Source organism: Convolutriloba macropyga, chromosome 10 (genome assembly GCF_964194025.1).
Source record: "Convolutriloba macropyga chromosome 10, txConMacr16.3, whole genome shotgun sequence".
NCBI classification, from domain to species: Eukaryota; Metazoa; Xenacoelomorpha; order Acoela; family Convolutidae; genus Convolutriloba; species Convolutriloba macropyga.
Genome location: NC_134477.1, coordinates 14203796 through 14229900, shown reverse-complemented (window position 1 = coordinate 14229900; position 26105 = coordinate 14203796). Strand labels below are relative to the sequence as shown.

At 38.5% G+C, this 26105-nt stretch overlaps 3 protein-coding genes across 8 annotated transcripts in view; all 3 read left to right on the top strand.

The window, feature by feature from the left end:
• LOC142348676 (potassium voltage-gated channel subfamily KQT member 1-like) overlaps window positions 1-4551 on the top strand; it is a 103271-nt gene extending 98720 nt beyond the window's left edge. For all 4 annotated transcript variants that reach the window (XM_075400115.1, XM_075400113.1, XM_075400114.1 and 1 more), the window contains exons 17-18: window positions 366-430; window positions 3492-4551. In XM_075400115.1, coding sequence (XP_075256230.1) covers window positions 366-430; window positions 3492-3716 — 290 coding nt within the window. In that variant the 3' untranslated portion in view covers window positions 3717-4551. The remainder of the gene's footprint in view (window positions 1-365; window positions 431-3491) is intronic.
• LOC142348677 (uncharacterized) overlaps window positions 4523-26105 on the top strand; it is a 70854-nt gene continuing 49271 nt past the window's right edge. For 2 of the 3 annotated variants that reach the window (XM_075400119.1, XM_075400117.1), the window contains exon 1: window positions 4523-4630. The gene's annotated coding sequence lies outside the window, so the exon portion shown is untranslated. Of the gene's footprint in view, window positions 4631-17632; window positions 17725-26105 lie in introns of those variants that run through there. The other variant, XM_075400118.1, reaches the window with a different exon arrangement.
• Window positions 25532-26086, top strand: LOC142347931 (uncharacterized). The gene has a single exon (XM_075399096.1). The coding sequence runs from the start codon at window positions 25532-25534 to the stop codon at window positions 26084-26086; it is 555 nt and encodes a 184-aa protein (XP_075255211.1).

Sequence of the window (26105 nt, the reverse complement as noted above, 5' to 3'; positions counted from 1 at the left end):
ATTTCGACGTTTAGAAATGCTAAAGTTCATTTTTCCGCCAATTCTTGGAAGTTTTGAACAATCGGGGAAATTTTTTAAGCAAAATACCTTTTTAAAAAAATTACGGCTCATTACCTAACGAACTGGATTCAGTGATTGCTGCCGTTATACCCATAGCCGTAACACAACTGTTCCAGTTTGTTAGTTCAAGTTTGAAACTTAGATCAATTTAGATCAAATTTGCCAAAACTTTATCCCCAGATTCCTGTTCTTAATTAATGAAAAGTTTGAAAATACTTGTGCAGTCGATAAGAAATTCTCAGCAGTCCAGTTTTCATCCGGATAGAGTTTTTTATTCTCAAATCTAGTAAAGTTGTCCGTTTCAGCCGCGTACAATGAAGGTCGATACAAAAACTGTGCAATAGCCAGACTATCCAGACTCGAAACTCAGGTAAATTTTGCCTTCAAATCCTTTCAAATTTGTTACAAAATCAAGCATTGATTAGAGAACCCGAGGTTCTCGCTTGTGTGGAAAGTTACTGCTATGCTGAATTGATTAACTGAACTAAATTTTTCAATTTTTATGCATTAACAGTGATAACTTCCCTAGTTGACGCATCGACTTTATGAGAAAGCTTATTAAGTTAATAAACGGGGGTAAACATTGACTTAATTTGCTTGGCAGAGGGTTCTAGTTATGGTTGAGCCGAAGTCTAAGTTTTTGTCAAATAAGTTTTCACATTTTTCATATTTGACGATTGACCTTTGTGTCGGTTTATATTTTCAAATATAAATTTGCACCAGCAAACCAAACTCAAAAAGTGTCGCTTAAAATTTTTATTGTCAAAGATGTGGTGTCTCATGAAAAAATTGAAAAACTACGAAAAATTTTGGACGTTTTCTTTCATTAGTGATATAGTAAGTCCCATAAAGTTGCAACGCAAGCGAACGTTCGAAAAACGTCAGACATGCAAATGAACATCAGAAATGCAGATATCTGCATGTTTTAAATTTGAACTTTGACCTTTGGAACGTTCGATATAGCGTTGCAACTTCATGGGACTGACTATAGAGCTGTAATATCTGTACGTTTTTAGAAAATAGGCCAAATTAACAACAATTATAATTGCACTTCTTTTATCAATTCTTGGTGAGTGCTCAATCATGGTTAGAAGAAAAACTGTGAATCAGTACTGATAATAGAATTAATCTTTAAATTCCACTTGGCCAGTAACGAAATAGACTTGGAAATGTTTAACTTATCTGATAATATATATTACTAACAGTTGTAAATGTACAAACGTTAAGTATTAGGACAGTGTTATAAATGAAAGGATCAGAGACGCCAGGAAACAAGGTCCTCAGATCTACTTTACCTTTTGACCTTACTCTGACAAGAAATTTGGTACGAGGGACTCATTGCAGTCCGTTGCTATGTACTTTTTTTGCACATATAGGCATATCTACTTACTCTTAATTGCCTTATTCCCCATATTGCATGAATTTTCCGTTTAAATCACAGGCTTTCAACATTCCCATTTCCTTTACATCATATCAATAGCAACAATCCGGTAAAGATAAAAGTGCAAGCAATATCAGTTTTGAAGCGCTTTAGCCCGTGTTTTAGGATTGTTAAAAACGAATTCACGTAGAATTAGAGCGATTTTACTCTCCTCTTAAATTGGCCAATAGCTACATAGCCATTAAAAATTATTCAGTAACCCATCGTTTAAGTCATAAAAAGATATCAGTGACCCCGAAAGATAGAAAAGCTGAAAAAAGTAACAAAAGCTTTCCAAAATTTGCAAAAATCTTCATCGGTTAAGTTTGTAAAAAATGGGATTTAAAGTTTGTATTACCCCATCATTTAGCACAAAGAAAACGGACATAAAAGGAACTTATGGCTTGTAAAAAGAGGTTTTGAACTTTGAAATGCGTTCATTTCTATACTCTGCTCACTAAAAAGTCAAAATATGACGAAAAACGTGAAAATGTGAACCATTTTGGGTGCAAAAACTACAAAAGAAAACACGTTTTGCCCTGAATTTAGGACATTCGAGCGGATTCAACACTCTAAGCACTGCAAAGACAACTAAAACGAAATTAGGGTTTCCAACAAAACTTAATGCCCACTGAACGTTACCCGTTTATCACGTTTTAAAAGCTCAAATCAATAAAAAAAAATGTGAACACATCTTACAAAAAATAAAACATAGCCTATAGAATCCGGAACTGACTCGAACTACATATTCCATTGGGCCCCTGTCAATGGCTCAAGGAACAAAAAGAGCCTACTAATTAAATCTAGTCATTTTCAAACAATCTGAAAAAATTTCATGCCAATTTGCGCCTCTGAGCTAAATACTGCCAAAACAACTCGCAACACAAATGAATTTAATTTAATAACAACCCACCTTTTAACATAAATAAACAATAGAAGCGCTATATGCAGAAAACCAAGGAAAAGGGAAGAAAAAGAAAAAAATAGAATTGTTACAAAACTACAAGAAAAGTTAAAACTGTACGTCTTTTTTTATTTTTCTGTGAGATGTTAAAAAACAAGGGCTAAACAACAAAAACGGGCAAAAAAGAAAAGAATTCAGAAGAAATAAACTAAAAAAAGACGAAGTTATGCAAAAATTTGAGTAAAATTAGCCCTTTTTTTCAACGAACACAGCTCAAATTTAAACCTGTTAAATCGGAAAGCAGCTAAATAACTCAAATAACTACGTTCATCCTGGAAACTCCCCAGATAATGTAGAAAATGGAATAATAATACAAAAAATTGCTCAAAAAGCGTCCAACAGCGCAAATTGGCAAAAACAAAACAAAATTGCGCCTAAAAGGGGAGTTTAACATTTTTGACGGATGGTCAAAAAGGCTTTCAAAATAACTAATACTAGTTTAAGTAATTGAGACAAACGCCGTTATTGGATAAAATATAGTTCGAAACTAAAAAAAAAGTACTTTGAAAAAGTGTCACGTGATCAATAAACTCGCATAGCGAAAATTTTTTCACACCCACTTTTCTAGCTCGCTCTCAAAATAATGCATGAAAGAAAACCGCTTTTGGCTTCTGTTCAGCAGATTGACCTAAACACTTCTTTTCACGTGCGGCATTTGACTTCTTCTAAAACACATCCTCTAATATAGAACTCCCCAATAAAAAAATCGATCACCATAACTCCTCTTCGAGTCGTAAAAAAGGACAGAGAACCAATACAATCCTAATTTTTCTTCTAAAAACTGATTCTATGTGCGTGCTGATCCCTCGTTTGGTTGTGAGTTTCATATCAAGTCCCACGGGCCGCCGAGTAATGGCGACGCATGGACAAAATGCACAAAATTTTCTTCCCAAACATTAGGCTATGCTGAGTGACGGCTAAATGAGCGCATAATATCGCAAAGCTGCCAATTTCTCAGCCAATCCGATTGGTTGAAAATTCTATATTTTGATACGTCTGCCATTTGAAACGACAGCTTGAACAGTTATGATTGTTCTACTACTTTAGATGTGTTTGATGGGCGACCGCGTAGAAGAATGTCTGGCAATTCTCAGAAGGCAGCAGAGGCTGGAACACAACATGAATGCTTCTGGCCACTCGCTGGAAATGACGAATGCCTCATCATCAAATAATGGCAACAAGAAAGTGAAGAAGAAAGCTGGCATGCAGAACTCGCACTCTAAAAACAGACTCAGTGCTAGTTTGGACAACTACGAGGAGGAAGATATTTAATTTATAACTTATAGTTATTTAGTTATAACTCTCGCAGCCATCCTAACTAGAATTTCTGGAAAAATCGCTATGATAGGGAAGTATTCTAAAATTTAACTATGAAAAATGTGGTCAATATTTGCAGGTTTCTGTGATTGTCGAAAAAGTTCATGCCATAATCTTTCTGTCTTTCCGTTTCGTGTCAACGCCCAGCCAACCCCCCCCCCCCCCCCCCCCCAGAAAAAAAGCTATTTAGCTGTAATGACTATTCAATCCTAAGATAGCTGTGATAATATTCTTCAGCAAACATAACCCCCCCCCCCTCCACCCCAGTATCTAATGTAGTTGTATCCTAATAAACTTCTGACATCACTGTTTCTTCTTCCCGTTTTAATTAGGGTAATCCTCTCTTTATCACCCTCCTTTCCCCTCCAAATTTTGAAGATTTTCATATTCTCTGCACACGTGCACTAATGACCCCAAAGCCCCCCCCCCCCCACTCAATCAAGCAACTATATCCTTTTACCCCCACAACCACTTTTCCCTAATTAGCTGAAAAATAAATGGGCGTTATTGTCCAATTTGCCCACAGTGAGTTTATAGGTTGTATTGTAACGGATTATACCAATCACCTCTTTATTTTTGTGATAATTTACAGTTTTTTGATGTTGTATATTATATTTTTGTTCTGTATACTACAACTACTTTATGTGCAGTTCGCTCAAAATTGTGTTCATTCGTTGCTTTTGTCATATCATACACAATTGTTGACTATGTTTTAGAACAGATGTAGATAAATTGATATTGATTTAGTTTGTTCAAATTCAACCTTACTAGATATTTTTCTCAAAACTTTCGTTTTTTTTCTATATTTGATTAAAATCGTTATTCGTTATCCAGGAACGGCATTGACAATTCATTTCTACCTTTTACAGGCAAGTTCGGATCTGCCCCCCCCCCCCCCCTTTCCCCGTGAACCATTTTTTTGTTTCAATCACTATGTGTGAACAAACTGATACGTTTTTTGGTGCTGATAACGGTTTGTCGTATGGCCTAACATGAAACACGTTGGGCATTTTGGCATTGGGTAAAATGACATGTAACCGGTTAGTCAGTGCGGGGGGAGGGTTCTGTTATTTGATGTATGCTGTAAATTAGACCTTTCCATAATTCAAGTTCAATGGTAATTTGAGGGCAAGCGGTGTAAAAAAAATTCGAAAACGAAAAACCAATTACTCTCTTCCTAATCTGAATAAAAGAAACTCCATTTGTTATTTCTGGCCGGAAATCGAAGAGACAAACTCGGTTGCACCGAGATTGAAATTTTTCATTAACAGGGTTGCATGTAAAAATGCCCCATGATAAGATGACTGTTGATATTTCTAGTCAGATTTGAAGCAAAATGCGATCCTCAAAACTTCAGCCATCAACTAAAGCCTTCAGAAAAATTGTGCAAAAAATGGGAACTTAAAAAACGAGAAAAACTTTTTTTCAATTAATTAGTCAAAATTGTGCAAAAAATTAGATGGACCAAAATCATGGATAAATCTTAAGTTTTTGAACACCATTTGTTGTTTTACTGAAACTTAAAACCACTCAAAAGCCCACTCAAAAGCACAAAGATAAACTCAAAAGCATAAAGAAGGCCCACTCAAAAGCATAAAGATAAAGAGTACGCCCGAAGATAAGTTTGCATGGTTTCATTCTTACACATCAGATACGTCAAATTAAAAGAAAGGTGATCGAGTCATGTTGGCGGTCCTAAAATTTTTTTTCTCCCAAAATTCAGAAGGAGATTTTAAAAAATAGATGAATTTGAAAGCCTATGAGTTGACGCAAGCTACCAAACAATTTAAGAATTTTAATTAGCATGACATAGTCGCCCTTATACAAAACAGATAATTCGCAGAGCAACTGCAGGATATAATTAATAATGCTATAACAGAACTAGAAAAACAATTCTCAAAGGAATTTTAAGACATCCAATGTGTAACGGCTGCTCTCCTATCAAAGTCAAGGAAACCTTTACAGCACCCAGTTTGTTTCAGCGGTTTCAAATATGTCCAGATATTACGTTTGTGCAGCTAAATTTCTGAACAGTATTATCCGCTATAATGTAGATTACCGTTTCATTACTTGTTGCTCAATTAGTCCTGATAACTAATCTCTCAGCTTTGCTGAAAAACAAATTACTTCGCTTGAATTAATCAAATAACTCAAAATTTCAAATAACCAAGTAGTAGTAAAATTATGAATTTTTTTGAAGTAATCTAAACTGCAAATGCTAGGAACAAAAAAATTTGTGTGCTTATGCACAATTGGTAGGTCCACTGTGCGGTATAAGAACAACGAATACTGCTTGATCGATATTGGTGGGCCGGCTTTTTTATTTTATACCCAATCTTAAAACGTGGGCAAAATACAAAGTTTATTTATATTTATTTTTCTTTGTAACCCAGTTCACAGATTTAGCAATCAAGAAACTGGAATTAGCCTAGGCAATTGGTAAATGAATGAAACAACAACGAACAAGTTATCGGCTCTGTAACTCATCTTATTAAAACTTCGTTCCGCAATGAAAAAGTTGAGAATTTCAAAGTCAATTCGAATTTCAATATGTCAGAGTAAAATTAGGCTGTACAATCAAATAGGTTGATCTACAGAAACAAGACATTGTAAAAAATAATATATTGCTCCAGTAGCGTGCTTCAAGACGCACTGTATGTCAATTCAATAAGACAAAATTGCAAATTTCTTCTGATTTTTGGTTGTTTTTCGAGCTCTTTTTATACTGCCGTAGATGTCAAAACTGCATCTCTGATAGGTTGTAGACCACTGTGTTGTACGATTCTCTGAATACACTGAGTTTGGAGTTTGTGATACCTTATACGGTGCCCCTCACTCTCTGAATCGGTAAAAAATCGCAAAATTAATCGAATCTGGCATACCAAGTTGGGTATCTTTTACTCCATTTGAGCTCAATTTGTGTGACTGTGGAGACGTGGCAATAATAGCGTAGTTTGAGTTTGAATTTCAGTATAAGTCACTTATGGCGATTGCGTACTAAGAATACTTACTGATTATAAATGTTGACCAAAGTGAACAAATCCGTATGGCTTCGATAGAATGTAGTATGAAATTTTGCTTATCATGCTACTCTACTACTTTACTGCTTGAAATGGCACTGAAGCAATTTTCAGTTTGGTTGTTGATTTAATAAGCTCAGTCAACACATCGCCGGCCCTGTTTTCCATCACTAAAACACATTTTCCAGGTAGTACTGTGGCGAGCTTCACTACTGGTCTCCTGTAAGCTCCGTTGTTTGTTCGGACTACTGCTGATCGAATCACACAATCAGACCCATCGACGGTCTTCTTAACTTGAGCTAGGTTGTAAAATTGACGCTTATTGCTGTCTTCGATCATCCAAACGAGGTCGCTGTCTTTAAGGTTTTTGTTCGTTGTAGATCGCCATTTTGCCTATGGTTCAGAATTGGCAGATATTCTTTACAAAAATTGTCCCCAATTAGGTTTGCACAGGCTTGAGTTTGTCGAAAGAGCCTTCAATGATCAACAAAATCTTCTGCACATGGTAGATAGGATAAGCAAACGTTCTTATTGCCAAGCAAGAACTGATTGGGGGTCAACGCTTTCGAACTCATTAACGTCTGAATTGACTGGAGTCAAAAGTCTTGCGTTAAATATCTGCTCAACAATACACATCGTAGTTGAAAGATCTTCTTCTGTGACTGATCTGTTCCTTCGCACTTCCTACATTGCTTTTTTGCAATTTCTCACCAACCGTTCCCAAACTTCTCCAAGGTGAGGTGATGCGGATGGATTGAGCTTCCATCTGATTCCTCGTTGAATTAGATGTTCTTTGGTCCCTTCTCTGCTCCATCCTGCAACGTTCTCTGCAAACTCCCTTTCAGCTGCACAAATTTGTCCCGTTGTTACTGAGGATTGTGTCTGGTTTGCCTCTTTGCGCAATAAATCGCATAATTGCATTGAGACAACTGTCTGTGTCCAACTTGAAAACCACTTCTATATGCACCGCTCTCATACTTAGACAAGTAAACAGACAACACCATCGCTTTTCATTTCTTCGGCCAATGTTCAAAGTGAAGGGGCCCAAGTAGTCAACTCCAACATTTGTAAAGGCTGTTGAAACGTCTATCCGCTCTTCGAGTAGATCGGCCATTACTGGTGCTATCGTTTGCGGTCTGCCCTTTATGCAGGTAGCACACTTGTTCTTGATTGCTCTTAAGGCGTTTTGTATACCTAGATCCACATATTCTGCTGAACAATGTGTCTCACATGCTCAGTGTCTTTGTGTTGATTGTCCTTGTGCTCGTTTCACAAGAATAGTTCAACTACATGATGCTTCCTATGTAGCAATATATAATGCTTTGCTGTGAAGTCCAATTGGTTTTTTCATATTCTGCTCTTGGCGCGAATAAGAGCGTCTTCATCATGGAATGGTGAAAGTGTTGGGATTTTGCTGCACTTTGAATTTTTCTTTTCAACTTTTAGAGAATTCATCTCTTCACCAAACTGTTCTTCCTGTAAAAACTTGAAGGTGATCGCCTTTGCTTTTTCTCTTTCTTCAACGCTGAATACAAGTGTATCTGGTTTGTATTTGCTAATGCTCGCCGTGCGTATGCTACTGTATTCAATAGTCTGTTAAAGTTTTTGAATCGTTCCCACTGAATAACAGATTTTGTCTCTTCAACCTGTGTCATGAGGACTGATGAGGGTATTTTCTCTTCATCTGAGGCAAAGGTTAGGTTCACTTGCTCTGGGCATTCACTTTCTGGTCGCTTCAAACAGTTAAGCCACTCACTTCTCTTGGGTGCCAATGTTCGCTGGGTTGTTGATGCCGCTCACATGTTTCCCCCTTGAAACATCAGTCGTATCCATTATCTCAGCCATGATGCGTCAGCAAACACATGAAGTGCGGTTTTGTCCGTTCTATCGATGCTTGCCTCAGCTACAATTGGAAGTTGTTGTTTCCATCTCAGGAATTCTTCTTCACCAGGCTCCACTTCGCTGTCCCAATGTTGTCCATTCTTAGTCCAGATGCCTTTCAGAAGTCTTCTCATGTGAACACTGAACGGAGCAAACAATCCGATTGGGTCGAACTCTGAAGAGACCAGTGACAGAAACTTCCACTGGTTTATTCAATTTCCTTGTTCGTACCTTTGCACACCTGAGGACTATCACCAGTTTTAGTCCTAGCACTGAAAATCCATCCGTATGCTTCTTCAGGAGTTTCCACCGATTTGATGAAATCGTCCATGTAGAAGTTGTTTTGTATTGTCTTTGCTGCAATTGGATACTCTTCTTCATTGTCTATTCCCAGTCGCTTAAGTGCAAAATTTGCATAAGTTGGAGAACTTTTAGCTCCAAATACATGAAGCTGATATTCGTCTATCTGAACAGGCTCGTAATTTTTGGACGTCATAGAAACCTCAAGGTTTTTCTATCATTTTCGGGAACTTGCACTTGAAGCAAAATCGACCCAATGTCGGCTGTGATGGCTATAGGCCGTTCACTTCACGGGATCTACAAATTCTTTAAATGAATCCATGTAGCAGATCAGGTTCTGCTAGTAGCTTGTCATTTAGTCATACTTCTTTGTACTTTGATGCAGCATTGCAAACTCGTCTTACTTTGCCAGGTTTGTTCATGTTTAGTACTGGATGATGTGCTTTTCAATTTGGTCTCGTCCAATATCTTTACGAATCCCTTTTCTTCGTCTTTGTCTATTGATTCATGATACAAACTCTTCAGGTTTGGGACCCTGTGGATTTTTCGCTCCTTTGAGTAAAGCTGACCCAATGCTGAGCTGTAGTTGTTCGGTAGGTTTGGCTCTGGTTCGCTCCACAGCATTCCCATTTCGGACCGCTCGCCTGTGAATTTCGTCGTACTCACTAGCATCTTTTGTGCCTTTCAGTTCCTTTTTTGACTGACTGGCGACGTTGATATTTGAGGCATAACTTTCTATGTCCCACCAGGTTTGGATATTCTTAGCCACTTTCACATCTTCTGCGAAGGTGCAATGACAAATACTTTTTCTTCTGTGGCCTTTTATGCCTTTTTTTGGGTCCACTGACTACCTATCCTAGCTGTGTTAGAACGGCGAAAGGTTCACTTCGTGTTCCTATTTTGTAATCCAATGGTCGTTGTAGCTCATAAGCATTTTTACCAAGAATGATGCCAATTTCCGTCAAGTTGAAGCTTTTGTTGGTTAGAACACACAAGAGATTGAAGCTTTGCTTCAGTTTGTTGTAGTTGTAGCTTGTGTTTCCCTAGGAGATTGACGGGTGCGCAAACGCTTCGAATGAGTGCACCTTTGATTGTATTCCCTTTATTATGAGAGGAACCTTTTCTGTCTTCAGGTCCTTTGTTCCGTATATGCCAGCCATGTTGAGCGTCACATCGGTGCCTTGGGCTCTTAACTTCTCTTGTGCATTTTGGTCGATGAATGAAACCGTTGATCCACTACCGAGGAAAGCATATGTGTTGATCCTACTTCCACCAATCTGCATTGAGACAGGACCTTTCTGTAGAAAGCTCGTAACCTCGTTACTCTGGTTGATTGTTGCTGCACTTACGTTGACTGCGTGGTTGACCCCTTCCCATTGGGTTTCAGCCATCAGCCAGAAGACAGGGACAGTGATAACTTTGCATTTTCTTAGTTTCTTTCACGTTCGAACTTGCACTGAATTTTGATGTTATCGAGAACCGTTTGTCTCCGTTTGTGCTTTTTCGGTCTTCCTCCCTTCGCTCTCTCTTGAAAATTGAAAACCCTTCGTGCATGAATGCTATCCAAGAGAGCCAGTTTTCAAACATAATCAGATCAGGCCAACATAATCAGGTTCTATCTTTATCATCAGCATAGAACCACCACTCCTCTTTGAGAACCTGAGGTAGTTTATCTACTGCCATATGTACGGCCGACTGGCGAGATTGATTGCAGATCACTAATATGTTTGTAGTCTTTGAGCAAAAAATTCGATGCATTAACTGAGAAACTGATCAGACCCGTTGAGCTGTTAGGTTTCTTCTGACTATCCTTGCAAAGACTCTCCATCTAAGCATCAATGAAAACATGAGGCCTCCCAAACTTTCTCTCCAGAATGCTTCATGCAGCACCGTAGAACTGTCCAGAACAGCCCATTCCAGAGTTTGCTGACCTTGCTTTGCCTGTCAGTAGAGTCTTCAGATGGCTCATCTTCTCTGAGTCTGGTATTGGGCGTTGATCCACTGTAGCGATGAACATACTAGACCACTCCGGCCATTCGAGAGGGTTTCCATCGAAATTCTTCAATTTCATTTTTGGTAGGTTACTTCTACCTGAAAACAACTGTTGTATCGTAGGCCAGCTCTGGGGGAAACGTCTTGGTCTGCAACACTTGAGGAACTGTTTCGTGAACTGCGATATTGTGAGAAGTGGCTATACCTGTTCAATTCAGGGGTTGCTTCGAAGCGAGCTGTTGATCGAACTGGAAATAGAAGATGGTCAATCCTGCTGGCCCACTCTGAGACATCTTTCTTTTTTGCAGTCTAATGGAAGGGTGATTTATCTTGAGCACTAGTTGTATAGGAATGAACATCATCATTCTTTAAAGCTGTTCTCGCTTCATTTTGCGCTCTAGCTCACGCTCTTCCTCAAGTAGTTGATGCTTGCTTTCCAGTTCCGTCATTTGCATTACCAGCACTAGCTTCCTCCGCTAGAACCGTGCCTGTTCTAGTCTTATCTTGTTTTTGAATTCGATATCGATTTTCTTCATCCTTTCCTCGCGCTTTTGCGTTGCTGAAGATGTTTCCGAAAGATTTTCCGTCTCTTGGCCGCTTGGTGTTGCTCCATGTTGTACTGTTTGAGCAACTGGGTTGTCTGTTGGATAGTTGTTTTTACTCTAGTTGTCATTTAATGCTTGGGTTGCGTTGCTTAGCTCTGCATTCATTGCTGCTTGCGTGCCTTTGCTTATGTATTCCAGCCAATGATATTCCAAACTTGCCTTGCTTTTCCTTGCCTCCTTCAGATGTTCTTCAACGAATTTTGATTGGTCGGGCACAAGCTTCTTTCGACGCTGCAGTTGCTTGGGTATTTAACCCTCTAGAATGTGAACAGTCTGTTGGTACAGGACTTTTTGTTTGTTTTGTCGATCTGAATCGTCAATTATTTTGTATCCAATCCCTGTTTCAGTGTTAATTTCTTCCACTAAATCCTGGAACTTCTTGTCGTACCTTTGAGCTGTTGATTGAAGCTCCTCTCAGCTGGCTGTGCTTAAATTACCTGGTTGCTGTTTGCTTCTGATTTGCTGATTTCCTTTGAACAGGGTTAGCACTTCAATTTGTTTATTGAATTGCACTCCTCCGTTCGCCTCACTGGCCTGCTGCTGCTGTTGATTTGTTTGATTCTCTTTGGGGTTGCCTTCGGCACTCTTTTCATCAGCAGTTTGCCTTCTTTTGTCCAGATCGGCTGACCAAATGTAACGGCTGCTCTCCTACCAAAGTCAAGGAAAACGTTACACAGCCCAGTTCGTTTCAGCGGTTTCAAATTTGTCCGGATATTACGTTTTTGCAGTTAACTTTTGCGGACTGTATTATCCGCTATACTGTAGATAACTGTGGCATTACTTGTTGACCAATTAGTCCTGATAACTAATCGCTCAGCTTTGCTGAGCAACAATTTACTTCCCTTGAATTAATCAAATAATTCAAAATTTCTTATAACTAATTAGTCGTAAAATTATTAATTTTTTGAAGTGATCTCCTAAATTGTAAACGCTAGGAACAAAAAAATATTGTGTGCTTATGCATGTTGGGTAGGTCCACATTTTGGTATAAGAACAATGAATACTACTTGATCTATATTGATGGGCCCAGCTTTTTTATTTTATGCTCAATCTTAATATGTGGGCAAAATACAAATTTTTGTATTTCTTTGTAACCAAGTTCACAGATTTAGCAATCCAGAAACTGGAGTCAGCCTAGGCAATTAAAATGAATGAAACAACAACGAACAGTTTATCTGCTCTGTAACTCCACTTATTAAAGCATCGTTCCGCAATGAAAAACTTGAGAAATTCAAAGTCGATTCTAATTTCAATACGTCAGAGTAAAATTAGCCCTCTCAAAAGTACATAATATCTGGACAGTAGTACAAAAAATGAAGAAGTTGCCTAATTGGCCGCCTGATATCTAATATGTCTCCCGAAACTTCCACTTCATTTTGATCGTTTTGCGTGTTTCTTTAATTTACCCAGCAGAATAAATGGACCCGATAAAACATTTTCCAAAACCATTTATGACAGAAAAGAAAAATAACATTAAACAATCTTTAGCCGAGCGTTTCTGGCAAAATGAACATGAAATGTGAGATGGTAATGAAAAGTTTGAAGTCTGTAACCAAAAGTTCAATTCTGCTCTGATAAAATCTGCCCTGCCCTTCAGGAAAGTATATTTAGAAAACTGTAGTCCATTTGCAAATCAGCACAAAATGGATCAGTACAGGAAGCAGTCACTGGTGAGAAACTTCTCATTTTCCCAATTCCATTTCTGAACAAAATTAAATCTCTCTCTAATTCCTGAAATTGTTTTAAATTATACATTTTTCTTTTGTCAGCAAGAGTTGCAAGCGATAGGCGGAATCTCATCCGCGATATCAGGAATTCAACCAAAGTTAAAATTAATAATCTCCATAAAACAATTAATTCTGGTAATTGCATAACAGAACCTTAAAAAGTTGGATAATGTCTGATTTACGTTTTTTTTACGATTTGCAAAATCCAGAACAACCAAAAAACTGTTCAAGAACTCAAGGCAAAGAAAGAATTTTTCCTTTATATTAGTCAGAAATTTATGTTTCATCATTATCCATCCGCAAATGCATCCACGACTCTGTTTTCCCAGATTGCCTGAAGAAAGGGTATGCATATCCAATTTTCCAAAATAGACATAGTAAACAAATTGACAACTAAAAGCCAACTTTACGAACTCCATGCTTATCAAAAGTAATTTAATTAATTAGAAGCGACCAAATCATATTAAATTTTAGAAGAAACAGAAAACTCAGCTTAATTAGTTTTAAGTTATTCAACTATCGATGCCTTTTCTTATGTAATTGAATCATTTAGGCATCATTTAGACAGGAAAAACTCTGTTGCCGCTGTCTTTTTAGATTTATCTGATGCTGTTGACTCAAAAGACCTCCAAATACTATTTAACAAATCAACAGCCTTTGGTTTTTTTTACTTTGGCGACAATTTTAATCAATCTGTTCAATTGTAATCAATGTTTAACTATTTTCAATCTGTTTAATTTTTATCAGCAGCGGTTCTCTCATGAAAAAAAAAAATAGTCAATTAAGAAATATTTTGTCAAGCATAAATTATTTTGTTCTCGACAAGTCAACCAAAACCAAAACATTTCGGAAACAAACTTTGACGTAGGCGTTGGTATAAAGAAACAATCCTTAACTCTTTTGTCACCTAACAATTTTGTTTCAATCAACAAATTTTTATTATACATAAGAAAAATAACACAGTCTGTGATAGGAAAATTGAAAACATAGAAACTAAAAGACTACTAAATTATAATGCAAAAACAAGAGATATTTGCTAAAAAGTTTAACCAATACGCAAAATAAAAGCAAAATGAAAAAATGTCGTTTTTGATCAAAAGAAGCTAAAAGCACGCAAATTAACAAAAAAAACCATATCAATATTCAACTCATTTTTAGAGGTCGCAATTCAGCTGGGCAATTGCAATTACACCAACTTGCCAAATGCAGGTTGTTGGTGTCCTTTTGTTAAAAGTTCATGATTCTTAAAACAATTTGCAAATTAAGTTGAAAATCTGGTTAATGCTTTTCTAAGCTGCCCGAACTTTTTACATTAAAGGTTTTAATTCTGCTTTAACACTCAGTTTGGTTGTTTGGTTGAGAATCGCTTCACTTTTTTGAGATATTTTGGTTTCAGAACTTCTGATTTAGACAATTGAGTTTCTAAAAAGAACTGACAGTTTTATTGTAAATTGCATTTCTCGTTTAAAAAATAAACGAAGATAACCTGTGTTTGTATTACTTATGTCTGAAAAAAAACCAAATAAAATGTGAACTACCTAAATCATTTGAAAATTTCAACAACTTGATGAAACTTATTGGCAAATCTTCTATGGTACCAAAAAGCCACGTACACCAAGAGTTTTTTTAAAGAGCATTTTGATTATCAAATAAAATAATATGTTGAAATCTCAATCTCGTTGAGTTTTCTAGGAGCATTCGAGTATTTTGACGACCGACACCTGCGCTAATTTCTATCAGAACTCGTACACCTCTTCTTTTAAATTTTTTCATATAAAGTCGGTTTTCTTAGCTGCTTAATCAGAATCCCAAAAATATCGATACGGCTCGGGTCTGCTCTATAAGTGGGCCATTAAAGTACCTCTTTCATCTTTACTTGAATGGAATTGCCGCCATTTTTTTCATTAATCCTAAGGAATCTTTTCCAGTTGAGAATTAAGGTCTTGTAAATGTTGTTTTCCTTTCAGACTTTCTCAAAATTCCTCAAAACTTTAAAATGATTAGTTTTTCGAAGCTCCAAGCATTTTCTGTTTATCTGATTATATTGCTCTCTCAAACATAATTTTGTCACTTGACCGAATTGTTAGAAAAAAATTATTGAAAAATTCTCACAATTAGGCCAGTTCAATTGACTTCAAACAGTTAATTTTTGTTTGACAACGTTTGTATTCACGCTGCGCTCTAGATCATCATTCTAGGCTGAGTTGTTTGGGTTTTTTGTCCACAAAAATTGACTCATAGAGTTGTAAGATCTCGCAAAATAGTACTTCATCAAAGCAGATTAACCATACTTCTTCTGTAAACCGAGAAAACAAGGATAAAAATTTGCTTAAAAATACAAAATCTCGTTTCATCAAAACTAAACGCAAATTAAACGTATGGAGCAAAAATCTTGCGTAAAGAGCACAGATTGTTTTGTGAAAAACTTGTGGTTCCATAGTGTATAAGTTACTTTTTCGAGTACCAGCACTCACATTTTGCGTACACCCATCTGTTGTTTTTTGAAGCCGTCACTTGCGACAACTAATGCTTTTAAAAAATTATTGCTAAATTGCTTTAAACAAGAGTTTTTTTTGCTTCGGATTCAGAGCATTTAGGCTCCCTTGATAACTCTTTTCAGCGTGACGCATGTTTTGGGAACTAGTGTTTATTGCCGCTTTCATATTGAAGAAATTGACAAATTTGAAAAAAAAGCATAATATTGATCACCCACGATCAACCGAAGCCTCAAAATTGATCAAAATTCAACTCGTACGTGATCAGATTTTAGCCAGACTTTGACTAAGCACCTCTGACTAAGAATCTTTGACTAATCTAAAAATCATAATCGTTGGGTTAAATACTTACATGCTCAATTATCAATTATTGGTAATTCTTTATTATTAATTGGAAATAATTCAAATATACCAGATTTCAGCACAATGAGAAGTTACCAGAAAAACTGTTCTTTCATGAAAAAAAAATCACAAACAAGAAATTCTCTTTTTTCCGCCTATTTTTACCCCGGCTGAGGTCCTGGATCAAATGTTGCTATGTTCAGATCATCCAAGAATGCATTTTGCTTATATCCACAGTGTCTCAGACAAAAAAAACTCTGTCTGCACTTTTGATCGTTCAAAATTGCGTAACTCCCGAGTTTCGTGCTTTTATTTCCAGACTTACTTCCATACTTATACCTATATGTTGTAATCGTTTCATGTTTAGATAATTATCCTAGATGATTAAGATGTAGGGCCTAATTGGATGGTACATGTATCATTAACGAAACGTGGTAATTTTATTTTCTGGTTGAAACGGACGCTATTCGTCCAGCCAGTAAAGCTTAATTTTTGGAACAACAGCAATGTTCTATAATTCTGGACGTAAAATTTTCCAATACAAGGCAAAGCGTTTTTTTTTGCCGTTTTGCCACTTTTGAACTCAAGTTAGTTGAGCTTTTCCACGTAGAAAATTCTCTTTAGATTAGGTTCTTTAGCAAGAGTACTACCAAATCAACCATTACGTTGACTGTTTTGGCGCTATTTTAAGTTCGCGTAATTTTGTGTGCCAAAGCGATAGAATATCGTGTGTTCAAAGTTGCCTATGTTCAGACGTCGTGCTTTCAACCGTGTTTCCAGACCGTGTAATTTTCTGCTTTTATTTTGCTCTGGGCAAATATCGTCTTTTGGACAAGGACCTCAAACTAGGTGTTGTATAAAATTTCTGGACGGCATTCCGAGACGTGAAATTTGACTGTGGGTGTGCTCTATCATGGCTCCATAGCGACTTTCTAAACTTGTTATTATGGATATTTTTTGGAAGTTTTTCCCTAAGATTCGACACGGCTCCATTATATACAAAACAATAAATAAAAGCAATAATGCTTCAGCGCTTTGTACTTTTTACTAGATAGCTTGTAAGCAATAAACAACGACTGGATGTAACTGAATTCCTTAAAAAAACAGTTATACAACAAATTTATATACTACCACCAGGTAAACAAATTTGAAAGCATACTTCAAAATCCATCAAGCGTATTGCGTACATAATAGACAATGGCGCTTTTTATTGCTTTCTTTTGAGGTTGGTTATAAAGATTTGTACTGTAGTCAAATTTGTATTCAAACAATTGATTTATTGAGTAGATGCGCTTGTAACTCATCTGTTCCGGTTACCCATTATAGTGCAAAAAATAATTACTTAGAAATTCGTTATTCTTTTTAAATATTGGAAAATTTACAATCGACTGAAGTACTTTCGTAATAATTTTAAATCAGCCTGAAATTTCTCTGTTGCATAGAAAAACTAAAGTTATCATGAATTTGTTCTCATTTCATCAACTTTCTTCTGCACTTGAAATAGATCGCTCAGCTTCAATGAATTTTTTCTGTTATTGCAAGAATTTTCCCTAGAAGTTCCAGCTCTCGTGACCATTACAACAATATTTTTGATTGTGCAGGTAGAAAATTTCTACAAAAATCTTCTGGCTAAATTTGGCCAGCACTCAGTTTTTTTTACAAACCCGCAATACAATGTCGGCCAAGGATGAGGTCCAGGCCCATGAACGGTCTTGGCCAGACAACCTTGGTCGCGGACAGCAGGGTCAAGTTAATAGTCTGGACGGAGTGTCGATCAAGGCATCCATCTGGCCAATACTAAATTTCGATTTTCTTGGTCTAGCGCATATCAACCCGGTCTGACTCAACTCCTTGGGCAGTATTTTGCCAGTATCCATGGTATAGTTTATTTGCTCAGACTAGCATTGATGACACCCAGTTTGAGGTGCCGAACGGTATCAAGTTTGTCGAAACCACGCAAGTCTGGACATGAACGCACAAAAGTGTGGAAATCAACGCATAAGGCTTGGTGAACTCACGGTATTCTTAACTTGAACGACGAAATCTTGGTTATACGCCCTTTCGGGACGATCTGGATATACCGTTTTCCGTCTGGCACCTCAACCTGAGATATTTGAACTCGCCAATGCTGTTTAGTTGATTAGGTGAAATGAAATTATACAGCCCAGAAGATCATCGTAAATCCGGCGCTGAATTAACTCAGCAACAGCCAGTTTACATAGCCCGAACAGAGGCAGACTTGAAAAATGAACAAAACTCGGAGTATCGCAATAACATATTTGTTAAAAAAAAAATTTTTTTCTTTAATATTTATTCAACTGAGGAAAAGCCAATCTTAAGAGTACAGCTAACTGAATAAGTGTCAAAAAATAATATGTTGACTATGCCATTGGTGTATGTTTCTGTCATGTTAAGTCAAAACTCAACAATGTTTTAATTTTCGGGATATTTGATATTTTTTAATTTGTTTCGAGATAAACCCCTTTGTCGAGTGTTTAATCTTTATTTTTTCCTATATTGTGGTCAAACGATTCACATCTTGCCTCATAAAGCTATTTGCTCATCTTGTATATTTGATCTCAGTATCCATGATTTATATGCATATATTTGATTTGTGCGCTGCCAAGTCCATTGTGCTCTTTTATTTATATGCGGTAATATTTTCTGTACGTAACACCACTAAAATGTATATTTGTCGATAGTGCGAACACCATCAGCTATAAAAGTATAATCAGAACAATCAGAAGAGTTACTGCTAAGTTTTTTTCAATTTGTGAGCCAATTCAACCAAAAGGGATTGGATTAAAGCGATCCTATACTTTTGGGTCAGGTTCTGACCACATACATTGGGGTCAAATCTGATCAATCGGATACCCCAAATTAACCCCAAGAAGCGGTGGAGCAACTGTTGAAATCTCAAGCTGTAGCTTATTAGTTAACTTGAGTTAGTTGACCATTTACCTGGATCCTTGCTTGAAACAAAAACAGGAGTTTACAATAACTCATCCCCAGAACCGAATTCTTTTCGGATTTCAAAAGATAGTTGGTGGGGTGTTAGACTAAATACACCTATATTTTTGGGCCAAGTTCTGACCACATACATTGGGGTCAAATCTGATCAATCAGATCCCCCAAATTAACCCCAAGAAGCGGTGGAGCAACTGTTGAAATCTCAAGCTGTAGCTTATTAGTTAAGTTGAGTTGGTTGACCATTTACCTGGATCCCTGCTTGAAACGAAAATAGTAAATTACGATAACTCATCCCCAGATCCGAAATCTTTTCGGACTTCAAAGACATTTGGTGGGGTGTTAGACTAAATACACCTATACTTTTGGGCCAAGATCTGACCACATACATTGGGGTCAAATCTGATCAATCGGATCCCCCAAATTAACCCCAAGAAGCGGTGGAGCAACTGTTGAAATCGCAAGCTGTAGCTTATTAGTTAACTTGAGTTAGTTGACCATTTACCTGGATCCTTGCTTGAAACGAAAAAGGAGCTCACAATAACTCATCCCCAGATCCAAATTCCTTTCGGATTTCAAATATATTTGGTGGGGTGTTAGACTAAATACACATCCACAACATAGTCTTTCGGGATTGTACGAGTTCGTACTTGTTCGGCTTTTATTTGCTATCAAAGTTGTCGACTTTAAGTGTATTTCATCCCTGAGTTAGACCAAATTTCAAAATCGAATTTACTGCTTACTAAAGCGATGTCGGCGATAGTTGAAATTTTGCACAACTAAAGACCACTGTTGGTTTTTCATGCAATTGGAGCGGCTTTTTCCGATTTTTCATTTGGTTCCGAGAAATCGACCACTAAATTTATAAACCGTTGGCATAAAGTAATTTTACATTATAGAGTTCTGTCATCCCATGAACGATACATTCCTTTACCAGACGTCTACTAAGTTCTTGTAGTGACCCTAGAGAGTTTGTTAGAAAATGAACCAAGGCCGTTGTAAAGCTTTCTTTGTGGAGTTCGCAGCCGTTACATTTGGTCCGCCGACCGGGACCTGATTTAGCTTATTACTAACCTTGGTTAGTTCTTTACCGTTTTGATGTTGCAAACATTTCAAAAAAAAAAGATTCCAACGATTCTGCAGAAAACAAAGTTAAAAGAACTATTACCTCTAGTCCCTCTGTTGCTAATCTTCCTATTCAATCTTTAACTCATACTTACAATTCGATTCCTACGCAACAAAAAGCCAACCCTACACCTTACTCACAATCAACTGTTCGGAGAAGTGCGCCTTAGTTCTTATTGGTGAGTCTCAATTCAATTGCATCCTTAGTGCGAGACGAAAACGAGTCTCTCCGAAAACGAAATGACATCGTCGTTAATCTGCTGCAAAAAGACTGCCGGTTGGTAACAGCACAAAAATAGGTTGGTGTCCACATCGGTGAGAGTCTTATAGAAGATGAAAAATTTCGTCAATGGCTCGATAAATACGCAGAAACTGAATATGCGTACCCACTGTCACTAATCATCGGGTCTATAAGGGCCGACATCAATGCAGACCGAAACTCCGTCCTCGGACTACTGGAAGTCAAGCGACGAGGACTGCCCACAACAACGAGAGCGACCAGAGTTCAATTGGCAAACACGGTGCACAGTATTACAATGACAAACTGCGATAGCGAGGAAAAAATGCCTGCAGTTGGTTCACCACAAAAAAGTTCGAACTCGATCTTGATACCACAAGTCGAGAAAGTTGTGGACACTATTACAACATTTACTTCAACTGCAGATGACGACCACCTCTTCATTTCAAATGTAAGTCAAGTCTAATCTACTGTTTCGGTCACGAGCGCCGTTACTACTATTACTCCAAGTAACGATGCGCCATCTCGAAAAACATTGAGCTCGGAATTTGGGTTGAGTTTGTCTGACGGGTTGAGTTTGGAAGAAGAACAGAAGATCAAGTCTTTGCAGGCCGAGCTAGATAGCAGCTCGGTTGGAGAGGCATTCGATCCTGAAAAAGGAATCAGATTCTGGTTCTGCTGATGAGGACGACGAAGGGAATCTGAATGTCTATGCAGAGCAATATCATACCAGCGAGTTTGCGGAGCGCTTAAAAGTTGCTTTTCTTGAGCAGCGTACAAGTTTTGCTATTCCCGCTAGAAGCTCTTTTTCTGAGATGTTGAATGCAACTAGATCTCAGTTTAGTAGAATAGGGATTTTTGAAAATCCTTTTGAGCACGAAACGAGAATAGCGAGCACACTTTTAGCTACAAAAGAAATTCGGCCGATCAGAACCTTTGACCCAATAACCAGCAGACCTATGTTACATTCGGGAAGCACAGGGTTTCCACATCAGCGAAGCATACCCAAGTTAAGACTACGAGAATTTGATGGTGATCCTTCTGATTGGCCAGAGTGGAGTGGAATTTTTCTTGCTACGATCGATAGCAGTTCACTGACTAAAGACGAGAAGATGGGCCATTTGAAGACACTTCTGTCTGGAAAACCCAAAAGGGCAGTCAGTGGAATGGGTTACACTGGAGCCATGTACGACCAGGCGTGCTCTACTCTGACGAGCAAATTTGGTCAACCACACCATATTGTCTCGAAACAGCTGAGCAAGATTCAAAACTTCCCTCAGGTGAAATACAATGATATGTCATCACTTGTAGAGTTTGCCGACGCTGTGCTTTGTCAATATCCTCTAACAATTTGGGTATTCAAATGATCTGTTCTCAACGAGCAACTTAGATCTGGTTGTAAACAAACTTCCACTCGACCTCAAGAGAATATGGTTTGCTCACAGGGAAGCACCAGCAAGAGTTGCGAAAACTGCAATTTTAATGGAGTTTAGCATGTGGTTACAAAAAGAAGCACAAGTAAATGAAAGGTTAATGAGCCTAGGGTCTTACACAGAAGTTGGAGTCTTACACAGGACGAAACTTTAAATCAGACCAAAGAGACTTCAAAAAAATTGGTCGGTCAAGTGGATCGACACTTAATGCCGCATCAGAACAGAAAGACGATGCTTCATGTCCCCTGGATAATGGCACACACAGGCACTGGAGCTGTGAAAAGTTCAAGAAAATGTCTGTTGCCGATCGTTACAGTTTTGTCAAAGACAAGAACTTTTGCTTCTCATGTTTAAACGGCAGTCACGCTGCTCGAAACTGCCAAAAGAGTCTCAAGTGTGGCATTGATGGATATGAAAAGACACACAACAGATTGCTTCACACACCGAAGAAAGAAAAAAAAAAAAAGCAATTACTAGCGAGACAAAAACTGAAATTGACAACAGAAACCTTACAAGTAATGCAGAGTCTGCGCACGGCTTAATGCAAATAGCTCGGATACGAATATTCGGAAACAATGGTTCAAAACAAGACGTTTTGGCCGCTTGCGATACAGGTTCAACTCAGACCTGGCTAGATGAAGAAATCTTCGAAAAGCTAGCTTTTGAAGGCCAAAAAGTGTCTTTCAATGTTACAGGGATTCACGGAACTCAGCTGCAAACCAGCAAAACTGTAGACGCCAAACTTGGGCTGGCTAACAGTTCACGCAGTATTGCGGATACATTCACAATTTTTAGTAAAAAAAAACTCGAAGTCGGTAAAACTGTTTATGACGTGACAACAATGAAAGCTCAGTACCCTTATCTGAAGTGAGTTGGCTTCAAGAGCATTGACTTGAGTGATGTTAAAGTTATCCTTGGTCAAAATGCGTATGAACAGATTCGTCCATTAGAGTACAAGAGTGGCGGAGCGAACAAACCATGGGCAGTTCGGTTTTCATTGGGATGGAGGTTAGTGGTCAGGTACCAATAAGCGATTTGCAATCTGGTGGTGCAACATGCCACGTAGCTTCTCAAGCCGATGTTGAACTAGCAGAAGTGGTCAAGAAGTGGTGGGACATGGAGTCGTACGGGACTATAATGGTGGCCGACAAGCACAGCAGTGAGAAAAAAAGGCAACGGAAACTTTTCAATCGACAACCAAGTTCAACGGGACTCGATATCAAGTTGAACTTCTTTGGAATGGTGAGCAAATCAAGTTGTCTAACAATCTTCCCGCTGCATTAGGTCAACTGCGAAGCCTTGAAAGAAGGTTGAGTAATGACCCCGACCTAGCTCAGAGGTACAAAGAGACCATCGATTCTGACCATCGAAAAGGCTATGTGTCAATTCTGAGTCCAGAGGAGTTAGTTGAAACATCAAATGAGCCAGTCTGGTATGTGCCACATCATCCTGTACTTAATTCAAATAAACCTGGCAAAGTCCGACGAGTGTGCATTTCAGCAAGCAAGTTTAAATGATTTCCTTTAAACGATGTGCTTCTAACTGGACCCGACCTCTTGGCAAGTCTAATGGGAATACTTGCCCGATTTCGAGAAAATGCGGTTTGCATTGAGCACTGATATTGAAGAAATGTTTCTTCAAGTTGAAGTTAAGCATAAAGATAGAAAATTCCTGCGGTTCTTGTGGCAAAATGAAGACGGAGAAGTGGTAACCTATCAGTACATCCGACACATCTTTGGAGCCAAGTCTTCGCCTACTTGCGCCAACTATGCTTTGCAGAAATGTGCAACCAAAAACTCAGAAGAGTTTATTTTCGCGAGTAGAATTACGCTGAACAACTTCTAAATGGATGACTTATTGGTCTCTCTAGATTCAAAAGAGACCTTTGTCACGCTGAAGGCCGACTTGATGGAGCTCTTGGCCCGAGGAGGTTTCAAACTGATCAAGTGGGCTACAAATTTTGATGAAGAGACTACACGCGAAAAGAGTTTAACCATACTCTGGTTAGAGTGGGACAATACGAAGGACACGCTGAAAGTGTGTTGAGAATGAACTTTGGACCATATACTACCTGAACACGGCGTAAAATTCTTTCAGTTGTCTCGAGTGTGTTTGAACCATTGGGTTTTCTAGCCCGTTTCGTCATTCGCGGTAGAATAATTTTGAAAGCGATATGGCAAACGAAAGGCCAACAATGGGATTCAGTCATTGCTGAAGAACTGAACGAAAAGTTCTCTGAATGGGTATCTGAACTTCATAAAAGAGAAGCTTTTGATGTACCTCGTTGGTATGGAACATAAGCTAAAAGTATCAAAAACCAACTTCATGTGTTTGGCGATGCAGTCGCATACATCTTTACCGAAGATCAAGAGATGTTTCATTTATTGTGGGAAAAGCAAGAGTGGCTTCATTGAGACACCACATCATTCCCAAGCTAGAATTTATGGCCGCAGCTACTGCTAATAGATTGAGAAATTCAATTGTGAAAGACCACGCACTTCACTTTCATGAAACTTTCATGTGGTCGGATTCAACTACAGTCACTTAGTGGATTCAATTTAGTAGTTAAAAGCAGCCAAAATCTATTGCGAACAGAGTCGCAGAAATTTTGGAGACATCAACAGTCGATGAAAGGCACCATGTCTCTGGGTTGAATAATCCCGCCGATCTGGGCACCCGAGGAGTACTCTTTGATGAAGTTGGAGAAAGTGACTGGATCAAGGGCCCCGATTGGCTCAAAGATCCAATTGTCTTGAATGAAGACAACTCTACGCCAGCGGAGCAGAACATAGAGGTGCAAGTGTTTAATGCAGAGGCACCGCCAAAAGTTATTTAATGGTCTCGGTTTAGCCAGTTCAACCACCTGAGGCGAACTGTCGCCCTCATCTTGACAATCAGTCGGTCAGGTGCTAACGTGGACAATTTGTTATCTGCAGTTGAAAACGCGATTTGGAAAACAGTACAGCAAGAAGAATTCGCGCCCCAGAAAGCCAGTTTGAGACGAAAAGACGTTTTTTCGAACAGTAGCAAGATTGCAAGTCTTGCACCGTTTCTCGATGACAATGAACTTATAAGAGCAAAGGGCCGCTTGAGAAAAGCAGACCTTGATTACAAAGATAAACATCCTGTCATCCTCCCCAGCAAGCATGAATCTGTTGAGCTCCTTCTTGTTTACCAGCACAAACTGTATCACCATAAGGGAATGGAATACGTACGCAGTAGGATACAAAAGAATTATTGGATATTGGGACTACGAAAAGCATTAAGAGCAGATAGGGATAACTGTGTGAAGTGCACACAATTCGGTTATAGTATTCCTCCACAAATGAGCGGTTTACCTATTGATAGAGTGACACACAGCGTTAAACCTTTCACCCATACAGGAGTGACCTCATTGGTCCATTTGATACCCAATTGTTCCGGAGAACAGTGAAAAAATGGGTATGCTTGTTCAGCTGCCTGAGTGTTGGAGCAGTTCATTTGGAGCTAGTGGATAGTCTCGACACAACTACATGTCTAGATGCAGTTCACAGGTTCATCGCGAGAAGAGGTTAGCCCGAGTCCTTTATTTCTGACAATGGAACGAACTTTGTTGGAGCACCAAACGAGTTCAAGGCCGCCTTCGATGATTTGAAGAAAAGTGAAATGACTGCTAAACTCGCTGAGAAACAACTTAAATTGACCCTCAACCCTCCAGGCGCACCACACTTTGGTGGCGTCTGGGAACGTTTAGTGCGGTCATGCAAAAAAGCGATGTACAACATACTTGGTAATACAAGTTTGAAAGAAGATACACTCAGAACTGTACTTTGTATAGTGGAACAGTTGCTTACCATTAGACCCCTGACGGCAGTGAGCAGTGACGTTAGTGATCTACAACCTTTAACGCCAAATCACTTTCTTGTGAGCCAACAAATTGTTCATTGGCCAAACGCCTTCTGCTCTGGAACAACCGCAGGATTCCGAAAACTATTCCGCGATCAACAGGACATCTTGACAGATTTGTGGAAGCGTTGGATGTCTGAGTACCTTCCCACATTGCAGCATCGCAACAAGTGGTCTAAAGACGAAATCAGGTCCCATTCCGTTGGAGAATTGGTTTGGATCATTGACAAGGGCAATAAGCCGTTCAATTACCCGCTGGGGAGAATAGTAAGCTGTTCAAAGGAGATGATGATGTTGCCAGAGCAGCAAATGTAAAGACAGCAACGGGAACCTA

What these genes read in the sequence shown, in the direction of transcription:
- LOC142347931 (XM_075399096.1), top strand. Translation starts at nt 25,532, where the DNA reads ATGACTGCTAAACTCGCTGAGAAACAACTTAAATTGACCCTCAACCCT.